This window comes from Papilio xuthus, unplaced genomic scaffold (genome assembly GCF_000836235.2).
Source record: "Papilio xuthus unplaced genomic scaffold, Pxut_1.1 DF826938.1, whole genome shotgun sequence".
Classification (NCBI taxonomy): domain Eukaryota; kingdom Metazoa; phylum Arthropoda; class Insecta; order Lepidoptera; family Papilionidae; genus Papilio; species Papilio xuthus.
This window is the reverse complement of record NW_013531711.1, coordinates 1,521,979-1,541,797: the sequence shown is the minus strand read 5'-3', so window position 1 is coordinate 1,541,797 and position 19,819 is coordinate 1,521,979. Positions and strand designations below refer to the sequence as shown.

The 19,819-nt window shown below is 32.7% G+C and overlaps 1 protein-coding gene across 1 annotated transcript; it reads right to left on the bottom strand.

The window, feature by feature from the left end:
* Positions 1-362: 362 nt before the first annotated feature.
* LOC106121656 (uncharacterized) lies at positions 363-1,441 on the bottom strand. The gene is made up of 2 exons (XM_013317372.1): positions 1,275-1,441; positions 363-814 (listed from the first exon to the last, which is right to left on the bottom strand). The coding sequence occupies exons 1-2, from the start codon at positions 1,377-1,379 to the stop codon at positions 515-517; spliced, it is 405 nt and encodes a 134-aa protein (XP_013172826.1). The 5' UTR covers positions 1,380-1,441; the 3' UTR covers positions 363-514.
* Between the last annotated feature and the right edge of the window lie 18,378 nt (positions 1,442-19,819).

Here is a 19,819-nt window from a genome sequence, read left to right as displayed (position 1 = left end):
TTAATTCGTACAATGGGTATTGTCCGAGGAGTAACACCCATCCCTAATATTCCATTACAATGCAATAGAATGGAATATATTCCTATTTTAAGACGTGAGGTAATTTCACATTTAAATTAGCAATTCTTAAAAACCTAACTTATTATTTAATAGCAAAATCCTAAGTCGTGAAAATATTTTATATAGGCAACAATAAGTCCGGATGCTTCAGATACATCCCGTAAGGGTCCGGTCAAAATCGGTCCAGCCGTTCTGCAGATTATCCGGAAAAAGCGCGGACTTGTGCACATAAAAATTTAAAGTTGTATTTTCGATCAGCAATGCAAATGTTAGCAAAATATTGTTTTCGGTATTAAATACAAACACACCGATTTCAACTGTATTTTTTATAAAAGAAGGGGACAAACGAGCGACAAGAACACAGGTGATTGATTACTCGCATGGACATCCACAACGCCAGAGGAACTGCAGATGCGTTATCGAACTTTAAGGAAACGGTATGCTTGTTTATATATTATGTCACTGTTGTTGCTGTATTTTCTCCAGTATTCGTTGTGGCAGCTGTATTTTTTGAATTATCTGCTGGGATTGTAGTCGCATCACCACCAGTCAAGTCACCGTCATTCGTTGGTACAAGTGGTGTTGTGATCACCATCTTATTTTCACATCCGACGTATATATTCACAGATATCGGCAGCCCGTAAGGTGATCTCAGACGTAGCACCACGTTAGTGTATCGGATGCCACCTCTGACGACTTGTACTTGAGGTCCTCTGCCGACTCCTAAACGATCTACTACTCTTAAATATGTTATCTGTAAATCAGTAAGACGTCTAATTAATTACAGGATTTCAAATATCATTTCTTTGTCTTCATTTACGTATAACTAGCTATGATTTGCACTATAGTGTGTCTATTTAAGATATATTAGTTTGACAATTCAAGTCACAATTTACTAGATATGGGTTGAGTAAAATCGGTTAAAAAAAATTTCGATTTTCGATGGTTGTTTTCATAGAATTTGTAATCGAAAATTCATGATTATTATTTTTGAATTACAATTTAAATCAAATTGTTTCTTTTTATACCTACTTTACCCTTCATAACTACATAAAGAAATAAGACATTAAACCAAAAATTGCGGTGTTGACGAACAAAAGATTTTTTTAATTAATCTCATGTTAAAGTTACTATAAATATTTTATGGCTTCACTAAACCACAGTCTTTTTTTTTAAAGACATATTCTTATATTGTTAAGAAAGCAATAACTTACCGGACATTTAAAATGTCTTCCATATTTCGCATAAATATGTCCATAAGGCACTTTCTCTTTATATAATCGATCTTGAGCCACCAAGAAATCATTTCTTTTGAACATGCCCACGTAAAAATCTCTACAAATAATTGTCTTACTAAGAATAATTAAGAAAAACACGTAATATGGGAACATTATATAAAATCTAGTGAATTAAAAATTAAACTGTTTGAACATCGTAAAGTATTCAAGCGTTAAACGATTTTAAAATTACTTAAAACGTTCTGAGTAATGAATCTCAACTTGATTATAGTTTCTAATTATATTTCGAGGTGTAAATGTATTTTGCAGTAATTCATTTTCTGAAATAAAACCTTTCAAAGCCTCTTAAAGAATAGAAAAGAAAGTTTTTAATGTTTTCAATGTTTTGCAATCTGGTGTCAGGATATCCTAAAGCGTCAAGAAACTTTTACGAAATTTGGCGTTGAGCTAGTAAAAAGTTTGTTTTGGAATTCCCTCTTTGTTGAAAGTGTATTTGAATACGTTTATTTTGAGAATTATTATTTGCAGGATTTTTTTTGTTTTATATCATAAGGTCGCAAACGAAGTGGCCGCTCGCACCTGAAATCGCTGAAATAGCGAAGTGACCGTTGCCCATAGACATACGCAACTGCATATGCGTTACGAGGATGCACAGAAAGAAAATATCTTCCCTTTCCATGCATCCTCTCATCCGGAAAGTCCACTTCCACTTCCCATCCTTTCCTTATAAGAAAAAGGGTGGGAAGGGAAAGATGACTAAATTAGGCCTCCGGGACGCACACTCATCAGACGAAACGCGGAATCGCTTCCACTTGACGCCTGACTTCTGTGGATTTTCTGTATAATGCATAATTCTATGTAGATTTAGTTCTTAGGATGTAAGTGACGTTCCAAGATCATAAGGGATTACAAAGGTTGTTATAATCCATAGAAAAGTCTGGCGTCTAACAATATTAAAAACTTGAAAAATAAAACTGTTATAATAAGAAAGTGTCGATTTTCTTATTTAAGTCCTCACAGTAACATTTATCTATAAATTACCGCTTTTACAATACGCTAGCTTTCAGAGACTCCGTCCGAGCAGAATAAAAAAAAAACTTAATAAGTAGCGTATGTGGTCTTCCAGACTATGTTCGGCATCTTAGCGAGATCCATACAGCCGTTCTGAAGATACCTCGTAACTAACATCCATCCATCCATGTATTTACATTTATAATATCTACAAGATATTAAATTCTTTATAACGCAAAATTTTGTATTCGTAAAAATCAAGTGTATTAACAAACAAAAAGCTTTTATGAATTGTTTCTTTTTCACATTAGAATTCACTCTAAAAACATCCAGTTCTCGGATTTTCCGATGTTACTCGATTTAATTTTCCACAGAGTAACAAACATGTGTCGACAATTTCACGTCCTATGATTCTCAATTCTATTTTGCATCAAAATATGATCGATGGGTTTGGCTGACTGCCATTCTGTCCGAATATCAATCAAAATTTATTAAATATTCTCATACATGTGGTTTTTGTTTATAAAAAAACTCTTAAAGCGATGTACACAAATCATTTGACGTTGAAACAGAGCAAAAAACATATTAGGATACTGTGAAAATATAGTATTTTCAGCTCGGATAAACTACTAAATTTCACGTATCTGTTGCAATGCTAATTCAATACGCGAACCTTGACCTTGACCTTGACCTTGAATGCATTTCATAGGTATCAAAAATGAAATACTGAAATATACATTGAAAAAATTATGATAAAAAGGGATAGGCAATGTGTCCAATTTGCTATATTGTCCCAAATAAAATACCATTTTACCAGGGTCGACGTTGGGTAAAGGCCCGCGCCTTTTAGGGCGCTGGACAGAAAAAGGCGCCACAGATTTTTTTATTTTTCAGTACTCTGGAACGCACCCACGATATAGTTGGCCGGAAACTCTGGCGCCGGCAACTTATTCCAATCCTATGCTGTGCGCACGAGAAACGATAACACAATCGCTTTGTTTGAAACCGCGGTACATTAAAACAATTTTGCAAAGTCTCACATGACTGTTGCCTCCCCCAAGCATAGTAAAAAAGGGCGCCATGAAAATGTCGCCGGGGGCGCCAGTAATTACAGGTATATTGAGATTCCTAAGCCATGTAAAAGTTTACATAAATTCCAGCTTGATACTTTCACGCAGGTAAAGGTAGGCAACGCATATACGCGCTAGCTTGGAAAACGTAAAAAAAAAGTATGCAATTGCGTATGTCTATAGGCAACGGTCACTTCGCTATTTCAGGGATTTCAGGTGGCCGCTCGCTCGTTTGCCACCTTACGATATAAAAAAAACGCGTTTTTGAGAAAAAATGTCTTGTCAGACAGACGGACGGACAACAAAGTGATCCTATAAGGGTTCCGTTTTTTTCCTATGAGGTACGGAACCCTAAAAAGTAAACATTTTTATTATTAAAGAAATCCAATACAAATATCCAATTGTACTAGATTAAATAACTCTATCTTGATACTAGTTACACAATCAACTTATTAATTTGAATTGAGTGTAATTTTGTGAAAAAAATCCAACGCTAAAGTTAAATTAATTTTCTCCGAGGAGTTTAACGCAACTTCGCTACACTCCGCTAGTTAAATTTAATTGAAATTTATTTTAACGTTGTATTTATTTTGCTGGGAATTTAATTGGATATTTTACATTTATTTATTAAAATGTGTTAAAAAAATATGAAAAATTTGTTTTTTTTTTGTAATAATATTAGCAGATTTTTTTTTGTAAATTTACTAATATTTCTTTAACCATTCCAACTAAGCTCTAGGCTTGTGCTAGGATATGGTTTACGACAATAGTCGAATGGCGGGACTCGAACCCCCGACCTCGTGGTCGGAAATCCGTACCCTTAACCATTAGGCTATTGACGTTTATTAATTTTTATATTACTTGTTTGTGATTGAAATTTAGAGGTATTGTTATATTTTTACCATCAGAACAATAATAGCAGCTTCTTCGTATTTTAGCGTGCAATAAAGTTTGTAACAGCGAGACAGTTTTTATGATTATTATGGTTTTAAAGGCTCTCCGAAGTTATCCTATTTCGCGAGGTATTCACTGCTAAATGCAGTGTTTCATTACTTTTTCTCAATTTAAAAAGTAATCTTCGGATTTTGCTAACGTTTTTAAGATGTTTTATGGTAAGGTAAAATTTTGCGTATACTCTTAAAATAAAACAACATGAAGATCACTTTATGAAATAGACAATTATTAATTTAGTATAGTCATTTCATTTTTTTACCCTATATCAAGGTGAGACAGCGATATAAACAAAGAATGGAATAATCCTAATACCTTTTCCAATCTCGACCTTTTGTTCGCACCTGCGACTTGCTGTCAGAGAAATAAATACATTTAGAACGTATTTCATACAATGAGACATTTCATAAAGTAAAAGTATTGGGGAAATAAATATATATATAATAACCATTTGGCAAAGTATTTTAGAAATACTTTTAAAGAGTGACAACGGTAGATAAGTTAGTTGTTAAGAACGGTGGTAGAGCCCGCTTTAACATCTTTGCACGAATTGGCCCGGCTCGCCCGGTGAAATACCACGACCATGCAGAAGACAGGCGTGAAGTGGAAGCAATTCCGCGTTTCGTTTGATGAGTGTGCGTCCCGGAGGCTTAATTTAGTCCTCTTTTCCTTCCCACCTTTTTCTTATAAGGAAAGGATGGGAAGTGGAAGTGGACTTTCCGGATGAGAGGATGCATGGAAAGGGAATATATTTTCTTTCTGTGCATCCTCTCCGTTCGATTCAATTTCGATCGACGATATCAATATTAAACCTTATGTCACAATTCCCGGGAGTGCAAAGAAAATAACTATTTGTTCTCCGTAATCAAACAATAGATTAATAACATTCACACAATGTAATAAAGAATTACAATGCAATATTATTGAATATAATAATTGTTGCTAATTTGTTATAATATAGACCGGAAGCAGATACTTCATTGTTGTAGATGTTAATCTGAACCTTTATAATATATTTAAGAGACGACACTATCGAAGCATCTACTACTTTAACAACGTCAAATCAAGAACAAACATCTCGACATGTATTCAAAGTATAGATAGAAAAGTTAATCTGATAAAATTCACGAAAACGCACAATATGAAAAGCATAGGAGATATAGCTATCAAAACAATAATAACAATGACAATTTTACAATATGCTTTTTCAGGACAAGAATACAAGAAGTTGAATATATTTTATAGGAACGATGACTTCAAGACAAATTATGAACAAATAGCGAAATATTTTAATACAACTGGAAGAAGTAGACCAGAAACTTATTGCCGTCATTTTAATAATTGTATAGAATGTACCAGTGGTACTATGTATCCGTGCAATTGGTGTCATGATATTGGCTGCGTTTCGGAAACAGAAAGAGCATGTAAACTTCGCTACAGCGCTAAGTCAACGAATTCAAGTGCACAGGATATCAGATGCCCCTTCATAAGTCATTCGGGTCCAATTCTGCTACCCGCTGATGTACGTACCAATATTAAAGTTAAAATATTCTCACCAGATCCAGTAATATATGACAAAGAAATAGTTTGTGAAATCAATTTTAAACAGAAATATATACACTTGAAAGGTATGATTGTAAAAAATATAGTTCATTGTTATCCTGTGCAATTAAATGTCAAACGTACTGGAGATATAGAAACGGGACTTTTACGTATATTATGGGATGGTATTGAACCTCATTCGAATGTTTTACCAGTGGTTGTTTATACTTGTGAAAATTTAGCACAAGACTGTGATTCATGTCGGACAATACCATCAGAATACGGATGCGGTTGGTGTGATATTTATAATGCTTGTATATTAGGTGATAAATGTATAAATAATTTTGTTAAATGGGCTCTTAATAGGTTATCTTGTGACGCGTTTAATCGTAAACTATATTACGTTTAATTATAAACAAGACAAGGTAAGAAAACATTCATTATGTCTACGATATTTAATCATCAACTTGACCTTCTATTTAACTGCAATAATTCAAGGCAACTCGTAACCCTTTCAATGGATGTTTTTAATACACAACATAAATTTACTTCATGATTTTCCTAATAAGCATTGTTTTGAATTTGACCTATATAAACAAACTCTACTCCTATAAAGCAATTGTTCATAGATTTTCGACTAGTAATTAAAAATCATCCAAGAAAGGTGCTCAACAATTATTTTTTTTAAATCTTAATGTAAAAATTAATTTAAATATGGAACAAGACTTAATAAATATTATTTTAAGGGTCAGTATTTGCGTACTATTATTAGTAACATCAGTGAATTTACAATTTGAAATAGAGGAAATGGATGATATTTCTACACAGAAATCGTGTCGGTCGATCCAGTCATGTCGGGACTGTAAGAAAAGTGACCTTGAATGTGAATGGTGTCATAATTTGGGATGCACGAAATTCCCTCATCTGTATTGCCCGAAGAAAATCTTGTTAGCATATTTATTTAACAATAAGAATAAAATAATTCAACACGATTGTACGAAAATTGTAACAAAGGGACCTTTATTTATTCCAGCAAATATAAGACGTGTTATAAGTTTGGAGATAGTGATGGACGATGTAACAATATTTAAAGAAGAAGTATTATGTGTTATTCAAATTGAACACAAATTAATTGAATTGCATGGTTTTCTTATTAATAGTACTGTATTTTGTGATTCCATATCTCTTCAGTCTTCGCGTAGTGTGGCTTTAGGATCTATATACTTGAGATGGCAAAGTGTAGAGCCATTTTCAAATCGTGTTCTCATAATAGTGTACAATTGTCAGAAATTAGCTCAGAGTTGTGATCAGTGCCAGATTTTGAATAAACGTTTCAATTGTGGATGGTGTGATGATTCCTCTATGTGTACGTTAACAGAAGAATGTCCAAAAGGTTATGCCGCGTGGACAGATGATAAATATAAATGTCCAAAGACTGAAGCTGAATAGACAATCGGAAATGTATTGATTAATTTGGATTACGGCGATTGGCTTTAAGAATGTAATGATAACAGTGTTCTCGGTAAGAGATATGCCATATAATCTACACCACAACGCTTAATATTTGTTTCATAAAACTTAAGAATTAAAGTTCCATTCAAATTGTTTATTAGCGGCAAGTGTTAAGGCGCCACGATTCGTCATGTGGCATATCCCTAAGATCTATTTAATTACCATTTTAGATATTTTGCAAAATGCTTTCTATGCCTTTTTCCGTAATCTTTACATCCAATGTCAAGATACTTGTTTATTAATTAACGTATTTTTCTTAGAATAAGTATAAAACTAACAAACTGATTTGCTCAATGAGTTTTTAACGTAATATACATTTTCCTAATATAATTATGCAAGTTCATTTAAATACAAATTGACTAGACAAATAATAATTTGAATATTATTCAAATTTAATTCAATTTGAATTAATTTATATCAATTTACTTTACTAAAATAAAGCTATTTATTGTTCAAAATGTGGAAATATTTTCATTATATAATTAAATTTCATTATAATATTAAAATGTACATCGTTGTTATTTCGTGATTCTATTTTGTTTAAAGAAAATTCAATCTGTTAAACGAAATTATTTTTAATATTTAAAAATAATTAATTATTATAATTAATTAATTATTAAAATGAAGTATTATTTTATAGTGTCAATATTAAAATTAAAATAGAAATCTAAAATAGTGTATTGTTTTTTATTTTCGTTGTTTGTCCCTTTTGTTATTCATAATGGATTTATTTTTATACAGATAACCACGATAACTATCGATCGATATTTTTGACAGAAATATTAATATAGTCAAAAAATGCAATTCCTATTATTGCACGAGTAAAAAATAAAATTGTTTAATTAAAAAGTAATGTTTTCTTTTATATTGAAAAAATAAATGCTTTGGATGTTGCCAGTAACAACTAGTGAATAAATTAAAGAAAATCTTTTTGCCAATATAATTCATACATAGATGCATAAATTGTTTTCTATGTTAATCGTTTAATTCTTAATGTCTTAAAATTCAATAGTACTTGGCAGAACTTGTTAGTTTAACAAACGACTCAAGACGGAGTCCCATTATGTGTAGGAATGGCCTGTTTCATTAAGACAATGGGTTTAAATTGCGGCGGTTAGATAGGCAGGGAAAGAACGACATGGTATAAATTATGAACTGAAAGCGATAAAATGCTGTATCCATATTTTAAAATTAAAACCTTTTAGGGTAATCTGGTCCGCTGAAAGAGGCGCTTACATCGCTGTTATTTCTAAATTAGTTAGGAACGGCTGAACTCTATTAAGCAATTTAATTACTTAAGCAAAAAAAATGACTCATAAAAAATTGACGTAAGGACCCTAAGAAGCTACATTAATATATAATATAGTACCACTTGTGAATATCGAGATATGTTTGTCAGTCTAATGTCATTACTAGAATAAAACTTATCTAGTTTCATTAGTAGTAGTATCAAAAAGTACTATTAAATATAAAGAACTAGTTTAAAAATCGCTTCCGCTTACATTCTAAGCCACATAACTATGAATAGGCGGATGAAACAGTTGCATGGTTAATTCATGCCAACGGAAATAATGGACATTAGTCAACGGCACACAAGACTTGCATGTAAGTATATATTTCCGACTAGATATTAATTATTCACCTAGTTAAATGATAACATATTTTATTCTTTTTTAATATGACATCCTTTTAGTATATTGCCTTGTGTATATCTAGGATAATATACAAAGACAGTAAGGTATTATTCATATTTTTAATGTGGCTGCGGTTCGTTTTATTTTATAAATTCAACAGTAAACAGTGAAAACGAACCGAGCCCAAATGTTACGTTCTAAATTGTTACCGCAAAGCAATTAACAAACAATTTTAGACTCGCCTTAATTGTAGGATTTTTTATTTATTAATTTAATTAAATACTTTGAACCTTTAGTATTATTAATAAAATAAATTAATAGACAATGAATATACCACTAAAAATAACTTCCCAAAAAAAGGAAATATTCTGTTACATGTCCGAAAACATTCTTTGCACTCCTCTACCAATAGCCATTAAATTATTACAATGTAACATATTACCCCAGTTATTCTAAACAGAGAGAGATGACAACCTGTTTATATGCAAGCATTTCAACAGTGCTAGCTAAGTTTCTATAACAGTTTTCTATTAGATATTTACAGACCGACAATTCTAAATCCAATTTCAAAGCTATAAATCTGAACGGGGCATAAGTCACACTAAATTATGAAAGCTCACTAGCGCCCCTCTGTCAACGTCAAAAAATGTTACAAGATCTTTTTTGTACTGTACCTGTCATGTAATTTTTTTCTTATATCATTTTCTAAGTCTAAGTAGGTTATTTTATATACACTGACAGAACCGCAATAGTAGCGCCGCTCTCGCCGATTCAGATATTCTTGTTTGACTATCGTGAGTATAATTATCTTTTTTTTTGTTTCGTATGTCAACAAAATCTTTACTATTGTGTGTGTACATTGTATTTTAATAAGTTTTAGTCGGGCGTAGGCGGGAATGAATCTCGTTTCGTCTCCAGTGTATCGTAAAAGTAAAGTAAATAAATAAAGCTGGGAATGAACAGAGGTTCACTTTTAAACATATCAGTTTATTGCGGTCGTCTCTGCACACACAATGTACGTTAAAGGGACTTACGTAATGAGATGAGTAATTGTTTTTCTCTTCTATATTATGTGTATTCATAATGTACTGTTTTTCTGTAACCCTTACTAATATTATAGATGCAAAAGTAACTCTGTCTATCCGTCTGTCTGTCCTGCTTTCACGCCAAATCTATTGGACCGATTTAAATGAAATTTTGTATCATATAGTCTTTTCTTTACTAATATTATAAATACGAAAGTAATTCTGTCTATCTCGGTTTCTTAGTTAACAGTGTTTTGTGAGACAGCAATAGTTCGCAGACCCGTGGCGCTGCTTTCTGGACAGCGCCCTGGACGATCGCCCAACCGCGCCCTACCCTAACGCCGGCACTGGTAACAGGAAAAAAATTTCAAACCTGTCTTTTATATTTTGATCTGTAGGATTTGGATGTGGATTTACGGATTTTGAAGGATGAAGTATGTTTTATAATGACACACAAACATAACATCGAATACGAACAATTATTTTTCCAGTATGAATTTATAAAATGATATTAAATAAAGGTAGAGGAAGGAAAAGAGAGCCTTGAGCGAATATTATAATTGTATTTTAGAGTAGGTAGAGCTTTGGAGGCTTTTGTAAGGACTTTCAGGACGGCTTAATTTTAAGTTTGAACGACTCTTGTTCTAAACTTGTTATATGTTGCCTTATTACATTGTAATTCAATTAAGTGACGAAAATTTTTTTAAGACAAAAAAGCCAACGACAATTTCTTGCTTGTTTAGGTTAATGTGTTTCGCAAAGCAGTTAAGGAAAATATCTTTTAGGTTTCAAGTTTGAATTTTAAGGTTATAGTTTTTTTTTTAATTTAACTTACTTCGGATGTTATGGTAAGGGGTTCTACATTCAAGAAAAAAATAAAAGAGTAAATAACTTAGTTGTAAATTAAAAAAAAAATTACTTGCAATTTAGCGCCTACTGTATTATACGAGCAATCTTTGTTTATAAAACCTTATTCGTCTAAATCTCGTACAATTAGATTTTCATCGTGCGGTACATGTAGACGTGGTTAATAACTGTTTTATTATTTAAATTAATCGTTGACCTCTCGTAGAGAGGGATCATATAATGAGGGTAAGTTTCATTATTCTCATTCAGACGGCTACAACAGTCCCCGCGTCTCCAATTACTGTTTACGAGTATTTCACTTTAAGCTTTATAATTTTTGGATACAAACGTACTACATGTTACTGGCAAATATGCCCATGGGTTATTAATAAAATGATAATTTCATATTTATAGACCGACAAAGTTATTTGACCCGGTGGACATACAAGTCAAACCAAAATTATGATAGCTCTCTCTATGTAAAAAAGTGTCTCAAGATTCTTGTCGTACTGTAGCTGTCTTGTCATATATTTTCTTTTATATCGTTTTTGTTGTCTAAAAATACTTCTACGATAAACTATGATAAAACTACAGGCCACTACAACAATATTGTAATCATTCTAATAATAATAATTTTCTAAAAAATGTGTTATAGCGCATGGGATACGTGGAATGATTTTAGCGTTTTATAGATAAATTTATTCTTTTATGTGAACATAGATCTTAGAAGACTCGGATATCGCTTCACGCTCCATTTGCCACTAAAGAGGGTCCCGAGACTTTGTTGTGACGTTTCCTTTTATATGGCGCGCAGGAGAAACAAATGTCATTAAATCAGGAACTGAAGTAGTGAAGTTGAATAAGCTACCACAGCTATCTAATATATATGTTTTATCATAAGGTGGCAAACGAGCGAGCAGCTACCTAAAATCACTAAAATAGCGAAGTGACCGTTGCCCATAGACGACTTTAATCGACGGAAGAGAGGATACACAGAAAGAAAACATTTTCCATTTCCACGCATCCTCTGATCCGGAATTCCACTTCCATTTCCTATCCTTTCCTCGTAAGAAAAAGGGTGGGAAGGGAAAGAGGAATAAATTGAGCCTCCAGGACGCACACTAATCAGACTGCACGCGGAATTGCTTCCGCTTGACGCCTGTCTTCTATGTGGTCGTGGTATTACACCGGGCGAGCCGGGTCAATTCATGCGAAGATGTTAAAGCGGGCTCTACCACTATCAAAATAGTATAGTCACGGATATCTGACTCGTGAGAGGCCTTACTATCGTAGTTCTGTCAGAAGATATGTAAAACCTATTTGGGCAAAAAACATGACAGGTATGGTACAAAAAAGATTTTGTGTTACTTTTGACATTGACAGGATGATAGGAGGGCGCTAGTGTGCTATCATAATTTAGTTTCAGTTATGCCCACCGGGTCAGATTATGTGGTCGGTCTATAGTAACTGTTAATTTTCTTACAACTTTTCTGTTTTTTTAGAATATGGAGTGATGACAAATGTTTTGTATATATGCTTAGAAGTGAAATTTCGCGGTTCATTAAATTAATAAACCACTCATTAAATAAATATTGTATAAAATTGTTATCTATATTTCTTTACTTTCTAGATATTTTTATAATAAACTGACAAATAATAGAATTATTAGTTCAATTTCTATTTCATTTTCTAAATTGTTTTTAAAGTGATCAAAAAGATCATGTTTCAAAGTTATTTACTTCTCAGTACCTTTCCAGAGTGTGTAATAAATAACTAAATCTAGGGGGCGTCTAAAATTACGGCCCTCAACTTTAACTAGCGAAAAGTCGTGATTCACTAAAGTTGGGAAACGGTCCTGTAACGATATTGAACGGATCGGAATTTAAACTTCACCATTTTGTATTTTAAACACGTAGTTACTGTAACAGAATTATTCTTCTTTGTTCGTTACTGCAATAGAAATAGCACATTTTGTAAAACTACAGTTTTATGTTTTTTGTTTTATATAACAGAAGGGGGCAAACGAGCAGCGGATACACCGAGATGTTCGACGACGTTGGACATCAGCAATACCAGAGGAACCGCAGATGCGTTGTCGGTCTTTGAGATGGTGATACGTTGCTTTCTATATATATATATTATAACAGAAGGGGGCAAACGAGCAGCAGAAACACCGAGGTGTTCAACGACGCCCATGGACATCAGCAATACCAGAGGAACCACAGATGTGTTCTATATGTTATATAGTTATTATAATAAAATAAATATATTTTTAAAAACAAAAGAAGACAGCAAACCAGTAAATAATATGATATTAAATAAGCATAACAGCTCGTTTTAAATTTTAGATTAAACGAAGTTTAGAAGCATTCATAAAATGGTGTTAATCTATGAAATAATTTTACGCCTATATTCAAGAAGGCTTTTATCTTCTCAAAACTTTGATACTGGAGGGATATATTTCAAAGTCACTTTTTAAAAGTTTATTGTTTATTTTATCATTTGGAAAAATATTTTATTTCACAAATACAAATATATTATTGCACAGATAAAACTTATGGGTTACCCTTGTTAGATTAACTCTAAAGAAATAAATTTCAAATCTAATCATGAAGTATAAAATGTGTGACTGTGAGAATCAGCGAAAAGGTCACTTTCTTATTTATCCGTTCACATAATTCAAAAATAGACTAATATCATTGGTTACCCAGAAAGCTCTGTATTCAAATGAAGAATTTTTTTGTCACTGATTTTTTTTTTGTAAATCGCTCTTATGACCTGTAATTTAATCATTACCAATAAATATTATTGTATTGTAATGTATTGTATTGTTTTGTATTGTGTTGTATTTTACTGTATTGTTTTGTATCGTATTGTATTGTAATGTATTGTATTGTATTGTTTTGTATTGTATTTTATTGTATTTTACTGTAATAGATGTTTAGTTTGCTTTCAAAATTAATTACTGATTTACTTTTTTAGGCAAAATAAATAATAATAATTGAGCTATTAAATCACGTGTATATGAAAGTTTTTAATCTTTTATCACACATTATAATGTTGCTTGCGTTCGTGACGGACGGTAATTAGCCATCAGGTGGCGCTGATAATAGCTATAAAACTTATCGCATTGTTCTGCCTTAACCGCTTGCTCCGGAAAAATATATTTTAATTACTTATGCTCCGCATTATTGTTTTTATCACGACTTATACCACGATATCTATTCAAAAATTAAAAAAACGAGAACTCTAAAAATATTTACTTTGACATCCCTTTTTACTAATCATCTTTTGTTATACGTCAAACATGTTTGACAAATCTGTTTGATCACGCTGATCTTCTGTATGGATAAAGCATCAAAGAAGTTTGATAACCAGATGAGACATATTTTTTATCAAATGTTAAAAATTGATTAAGAAACATGCTTATGATAACTTGCTTCTAGAAAAGTGTTCATGGCTTTGGTTATATCAAGATATGTTTCATTAAGTTATCAATTAGGTGAAGTTCGACCTCCCATGGTCTCCTGTACTATAATTACTATCAAGTATTTTGGAAAACTTGTAAAGAATAACCATAAAAAAGTTCTATCGTTTACAAGGCGCTGTCAAATAATATTGCCATTCGAACCCAAGACCTGCAGATTGCAAGTCAAACGCTTGACCCCTGAGCCACCGACGCTCACCGAAGTCATATGAGTATACAAAAATATATTTAAGTTAGTTTTGTAAGAAGTACTGTATTAATTCCAGTGTATTTTTTGCTAGTTCTTAAAAAAATAAAAAAGTGAAAAGACTAGATGTCCTACAGAAAACTAAATTTATGGATTCAGAGTCGGTTTATCCTCTAAAATTTATGACAAAGCTCGTTTAAAAATTCTATGTTTCTATTTTATGCTGGGAGACTGGCAGAGAGAGATAGTAATATTTTATAATTTTACGAGGTATAGACTTTATAAATTTGTATTTTAGTCTTCGTGGAGACTTGTTAAATATTCTAAGTTGTCTGAGTATAATCTTCCATAGCAAATACTGTTAAAAATTATAATAAATTAATTGAAATATTAATGGAATGATCATAGCTATGAATAGAAAGAACGAAATTCAAGAGTGGTAGAACCCGCTTTAACATCTTCGCACGAATTGGCCAGGTTCGCCCGGTGAAATACCACCACCACACAGAAAACAGGCGTGAAGTGAAAGCAATTCCGCGTTTCGTCTGATGAGTGTGCGTCCCGGAGGCCTAATTTAGTCCTCTTTACCTTCCCACCCTTTTCTTATAAGGAAAGGATAGGAAGTGGAAGTGGACTTTCCGGATGAGAGGATGCATGGACAGGGAAAATATTTTTTCTGTGCATCCTCTCCTCCGTCGATTAAAGGTAGGCAACGGATATGCAATTGCGTATGTCTATGGGCAACGGTCACTTCGCTACTTCAGCGATTTCAGGTGGCCGCTCGCTCGTTTGCCACCTTATGATATAAAAAAAAAATCAGTAAATAATTGAGTCTAACACTACGTTAAATAAATGTAGTTATAATTTATACATGGAGTTTTATCTCTCATAAGGTGGCAAACGAGCGAGCGACCACCTGAAATCGCTAAAGTAGCAAAGTGATCGTAGCAAGACTTAAACAAATCTCTTAAGAAACATAGATAATAAAAACCAAAACATATTTAAAGTTCATCAAAACTATTTTCATCCTTCAACAAACATGCGAAGTGCCTTTTATAAGTTTAGATTTTATTTAACCGATGTTCTATTCTGCCTTACCTTAGTACACTTTTAATTAAAATCAAGAAGAAAAAACTATGATTGTCTTAAAAAATTAAAACTTTTGGATCATTAATTTCTTTAACATCGTTCTTTTTATCAATATAACCTTAATATTGTCCAATGTTGAGATCTCTTGAATATAGCCCGAAAAGGAGATATTATATAAACAATCGTAATAAAAACAAAACAAAATTGCTTTTCAAATAACCAAAGGGAATATTTAATGTATCAATGTTATTGTATAGAAGCAAATATTGTTCAAAACAAACTCAATCAATGCCAAAGCTTTTATCGTTACCAAGCTCGTTTCTTATTCTGTTTTTAAAATAAATATACAATATAATATTATATAAATATGTCTCTGTTTGATCATAATTGCTAATGTTATTGTTTGAATCGTTTTCAATCAGAAATGACAGACAGACAAATTGAAATGTTAAAAGTGTAATACAGTATCACTAATCCGGCATTCAGATACATCGGCAAGTCCAATAATCCGGCACCCTCTGACCACGCCTTACTCGCCCCGTGTGCTTCGGTCGCTGCGTCGTCGTTTAGCACAAGCTAATAGTATAAAATTAAAAAATAAAACTTCACGTTAATTTAATAAATTATATTCTTCCTCTGAAATGCTATATTTCATTCATTACCTATGACTTTTTCACTATAATCCAGTAATCCTAAGATTCCAATAATCCGGCACCCGGTTGTTAATAGTGCCGGATTCGTGAGATAATGTTGTATTTGCTTTTGACGTCAAGTTTATAATAGACATCTTTAAAAAGAAATCAAGATCATAAGTTAAGTCAGGCGTTTAAACGAGTTAATTTACTTATACAAATATCCGCTTAGTCTTGAATATATGTAGTAATAATTTGCATCAACCTATTGTTAGTATAAAATATAATTTCGCGCGACGCTGAGTCCATTATCGTACGTGTTGAGTAAATGAAAATTCACGTCGCGAAATTCGGAAACAGATTCTTTATTTAAAAACTTCACCTATTTTCTAACTCTATTAATTTACATTTAAAAACAAGTTGCTTAAAAATAAACGTGACTATTATTTTGCTGCATATATTACTTATGACCTTAGTTTTTTACCAACCTGGAAAAAAGTATGTTATGAAAATGGAAATGAAAGGTGACGAAAGAATTAGTTCCCCATTTACCAATTAAAATCATAAGCGAACACAAGTAGCTTATTACTGGCAGGAATTTTTCTGATCAAATAAATTTCAAATTAATACTATTACGACATTTGGAGCCGTGAGTTCTTTTCGATAAGAAGTACATTGCTTACAAATCGGCTCATTACTTAAGGTTAGGGATTAAAGGATTAGGCTTACAGTAAAGTGCCTACTTATTGGATATAGTCTTTATTATTACCACAATTACATATTGTTGGTGGTATTCTTCTCTTGTTTTATTGCTAATATAAACATTCTCGGAATATTACATTGCATTTTTTGATTTTGGGAATTACAAAAATTGCATTTCTCACAAATCATTAATATAGCCTTCGAGCTAACGAATTATAATTAATTATCAATTAAAATTTTGCAAATTACTTTATACATTTAAATTCCAATCGGCCCAAAGGGAAAAAATCACCTTTGGGCCGATTGATCGAACCACCGGCAAGCCCAACGGGAAACACCCGATAAGTACACAATAAAGTATTAATCTGCAACAGACGGCTACAGACGATCCTCTGCACATATTCCCCAGTCTCCTCTAAAACATGCGAAAAGTATTTAAGTTTTTAATCACATGTTAATTTGATTAAATTACGCTTATCAAATATATTAAATGACACCTTAAGGACATTTTATAAAAGACATTCTAGCGAATAAAGTCACGAAAAAAGTTAATATAACACGTTTTAAGTAAGAGTGACGTTTTCATTATACTTTTTAAATGGTAATACCCGTTTGGACATGTTTCAAAATGACATCTCTAGTTAGTGACGCAGCAAAACGTCTAATAAAACTTTTTTTTGAAGGTTAGCTGATTAATGTAATATTCGATCTCCTACAATCCTTATAGTTTTAAAACCTGGAATAAAATAGCTAGTAAAATAAACCTAATCTCTGCAAGACAATATTACAAAAAACTTTTTTTATTTTTTTTTATAAGAAAAGGGAGCAAACGAGCGGCGTGAACACCGAGGCGATCAACGACACCCATGGACATCTGCAACACCAGAGGAACTGCAGATGCGTTGCCGGCCTTATCTTTATTTTAGCTCCTTTTGTTGAGAGACAATTATTATAAATGAATAAATGTTCCACACAAAATCGAATCGGCTTACAAAAGTTTACAAACGAAATTAAAGAAATCAAGTGTTTTTTTATCTTATCTGAATAAAAGTATACGCAGGAAGCCAGAAAATAACGTCCGGAAATTTCCATAGACTTAAACGTGGAAATCTTTAATCGAATTACGAATTACTGTTTTGATATTAATCACAAGGAAATATAACTGTACATTTGAATTTGCTTTGATGAAAATAGACGGGCTATTCAAAATCGTTCAACAAGAAATTATATTAATGAGTTGGGCAGCCGACATATCCCAAAAGAACATCAAAGGGACTTTGTTAAATACGAATATTTAAACGAATAAATATAGCCATCAGATTCTTTGAAAAGTATTTAATATTTTGCTTGCATTTTTTTTAAATAGGATTAGAATTGATCGTCCCGTAATCCTTTTGGGTTTTATTAGAATTCTTTTCTTTAGTAAATAGATATTCATTTTACCGCAGTTTACGTTTTCATAGAAGGATTACGGACGATAAAGATTTTATTGAGGCTTTTTGGATAAATTTTCTTTGAACGAAAAATTCTAAAGTGGTTTTAAATAATAACCATAATGTAACGCAATGTCTACTAATATAAGATCAAACGAACTTCTCAAGTGAAGTTCGATCGTTATTATATGAATCGCTTCATTTGAAGATATAAGTATTAACCAGGTAGTCCCCTCAACCTACAGGTGACTTTGCACGCTTAAAAGACACTCAATTTACTAAGTTGAAATTTGAATTTCACGCGACTTACCTACACTTCCGGCGAGTCGAGGACAGGGTGCGAGACCATTCCGAGTTCATTATTTTTAGAGTGCTGAGAAAAACTTTCCATACTAGGGTTAGCGAAGTGGCGTTACGGGAGGGCGGGTAACAGATTATATCTTCAAATGAAGCGATTCATATAATAACGATCGAACTTCACTTGAGAAGTTCGTTTGATCTTATATTATATTTCATCGCTTCATTTTTCGATATAAGTATTAACCAGGTAGAATTTCGGAGCGGAAAGTTTTACTCGTTACTAAAACTATAAATAATTCTTAGAATATATTTAATAGTTACAATCGTTATTTTTAATCAGACAATTATTATGTAATCCTAAAGGTTTAACAATCTAGTTCTAGTTCGATAATTATCTACAGAGAAAAGCATAAATCAGACATTATAGAGGTATGGCAAGCGGACTTAGCAAAGTTCCCTTCATCGATAAGGGTTCTATTGTAGAACCGTGCAAAAATATTAGATGAAGGGGTCCATCCGGCAGCTTTGCGGATGGCATCAACGTTCAGGCCCGCGCGGCTGGCCGCCGATGTGGCGGCGTGCCGCGTGCTATGCGCGCCGAACGTCGATACATCCACGCCGCTCTCCGATAGTACTTGTTTAATCCATCGACTGATTGACTGGGACGTGGCTGGTTTGTGTGGTGGTTTGTGAGTCAGAAACAGTTTACCTCTGTTTTCTTTCCTTTTGTTTTCTGTGACAGAAATATAATCTTTCAAAGCCGTAGCTGGACAAATATTGACATTTTGTGAGAAAAATGGTAAAAGGAGTATAGGTTGCTCTCGGCCTGGGGTGGAAGTCTTTATAATATCGGCAATTAATATCTTCGCGTTGTCTTGAGAATAATGATAGCGCCGATCTATGAGAATTAAGACTCCCGTATGAGCAACCGTTATTAAATTGGCTTGTTAGAAAAGACAAGAGATTGAATACTGAGGCATGGAATTGACTAATGTTTCTGTTTTCACAAAACTGCCACCAAGCCTTATAGGACACATTATACTGTTTTACCGTACTATCGGAGAGCGATGCTAGCATGAGTTCGAGGGCCTCTGGTGGGC

What these genes read in the sequence shown, in the direction of transcription:
- LOC106121656 (XM_013317372.1), bottom strand. Translation starts at nt 1,379, where the DNA reads ATGTTCAAAAGAAATGATTTCTTGGTGGCTCAAGATCGATTATATAAA. An exon ending in GAAGACATTTTAAATGTCCG is followed by an intron (nt 815 to 1,274) that starts GTAAGTTATTGC and finishes ACTGATTTACAG; the next exon opens with ATAACATATTTAAGAGTAGT.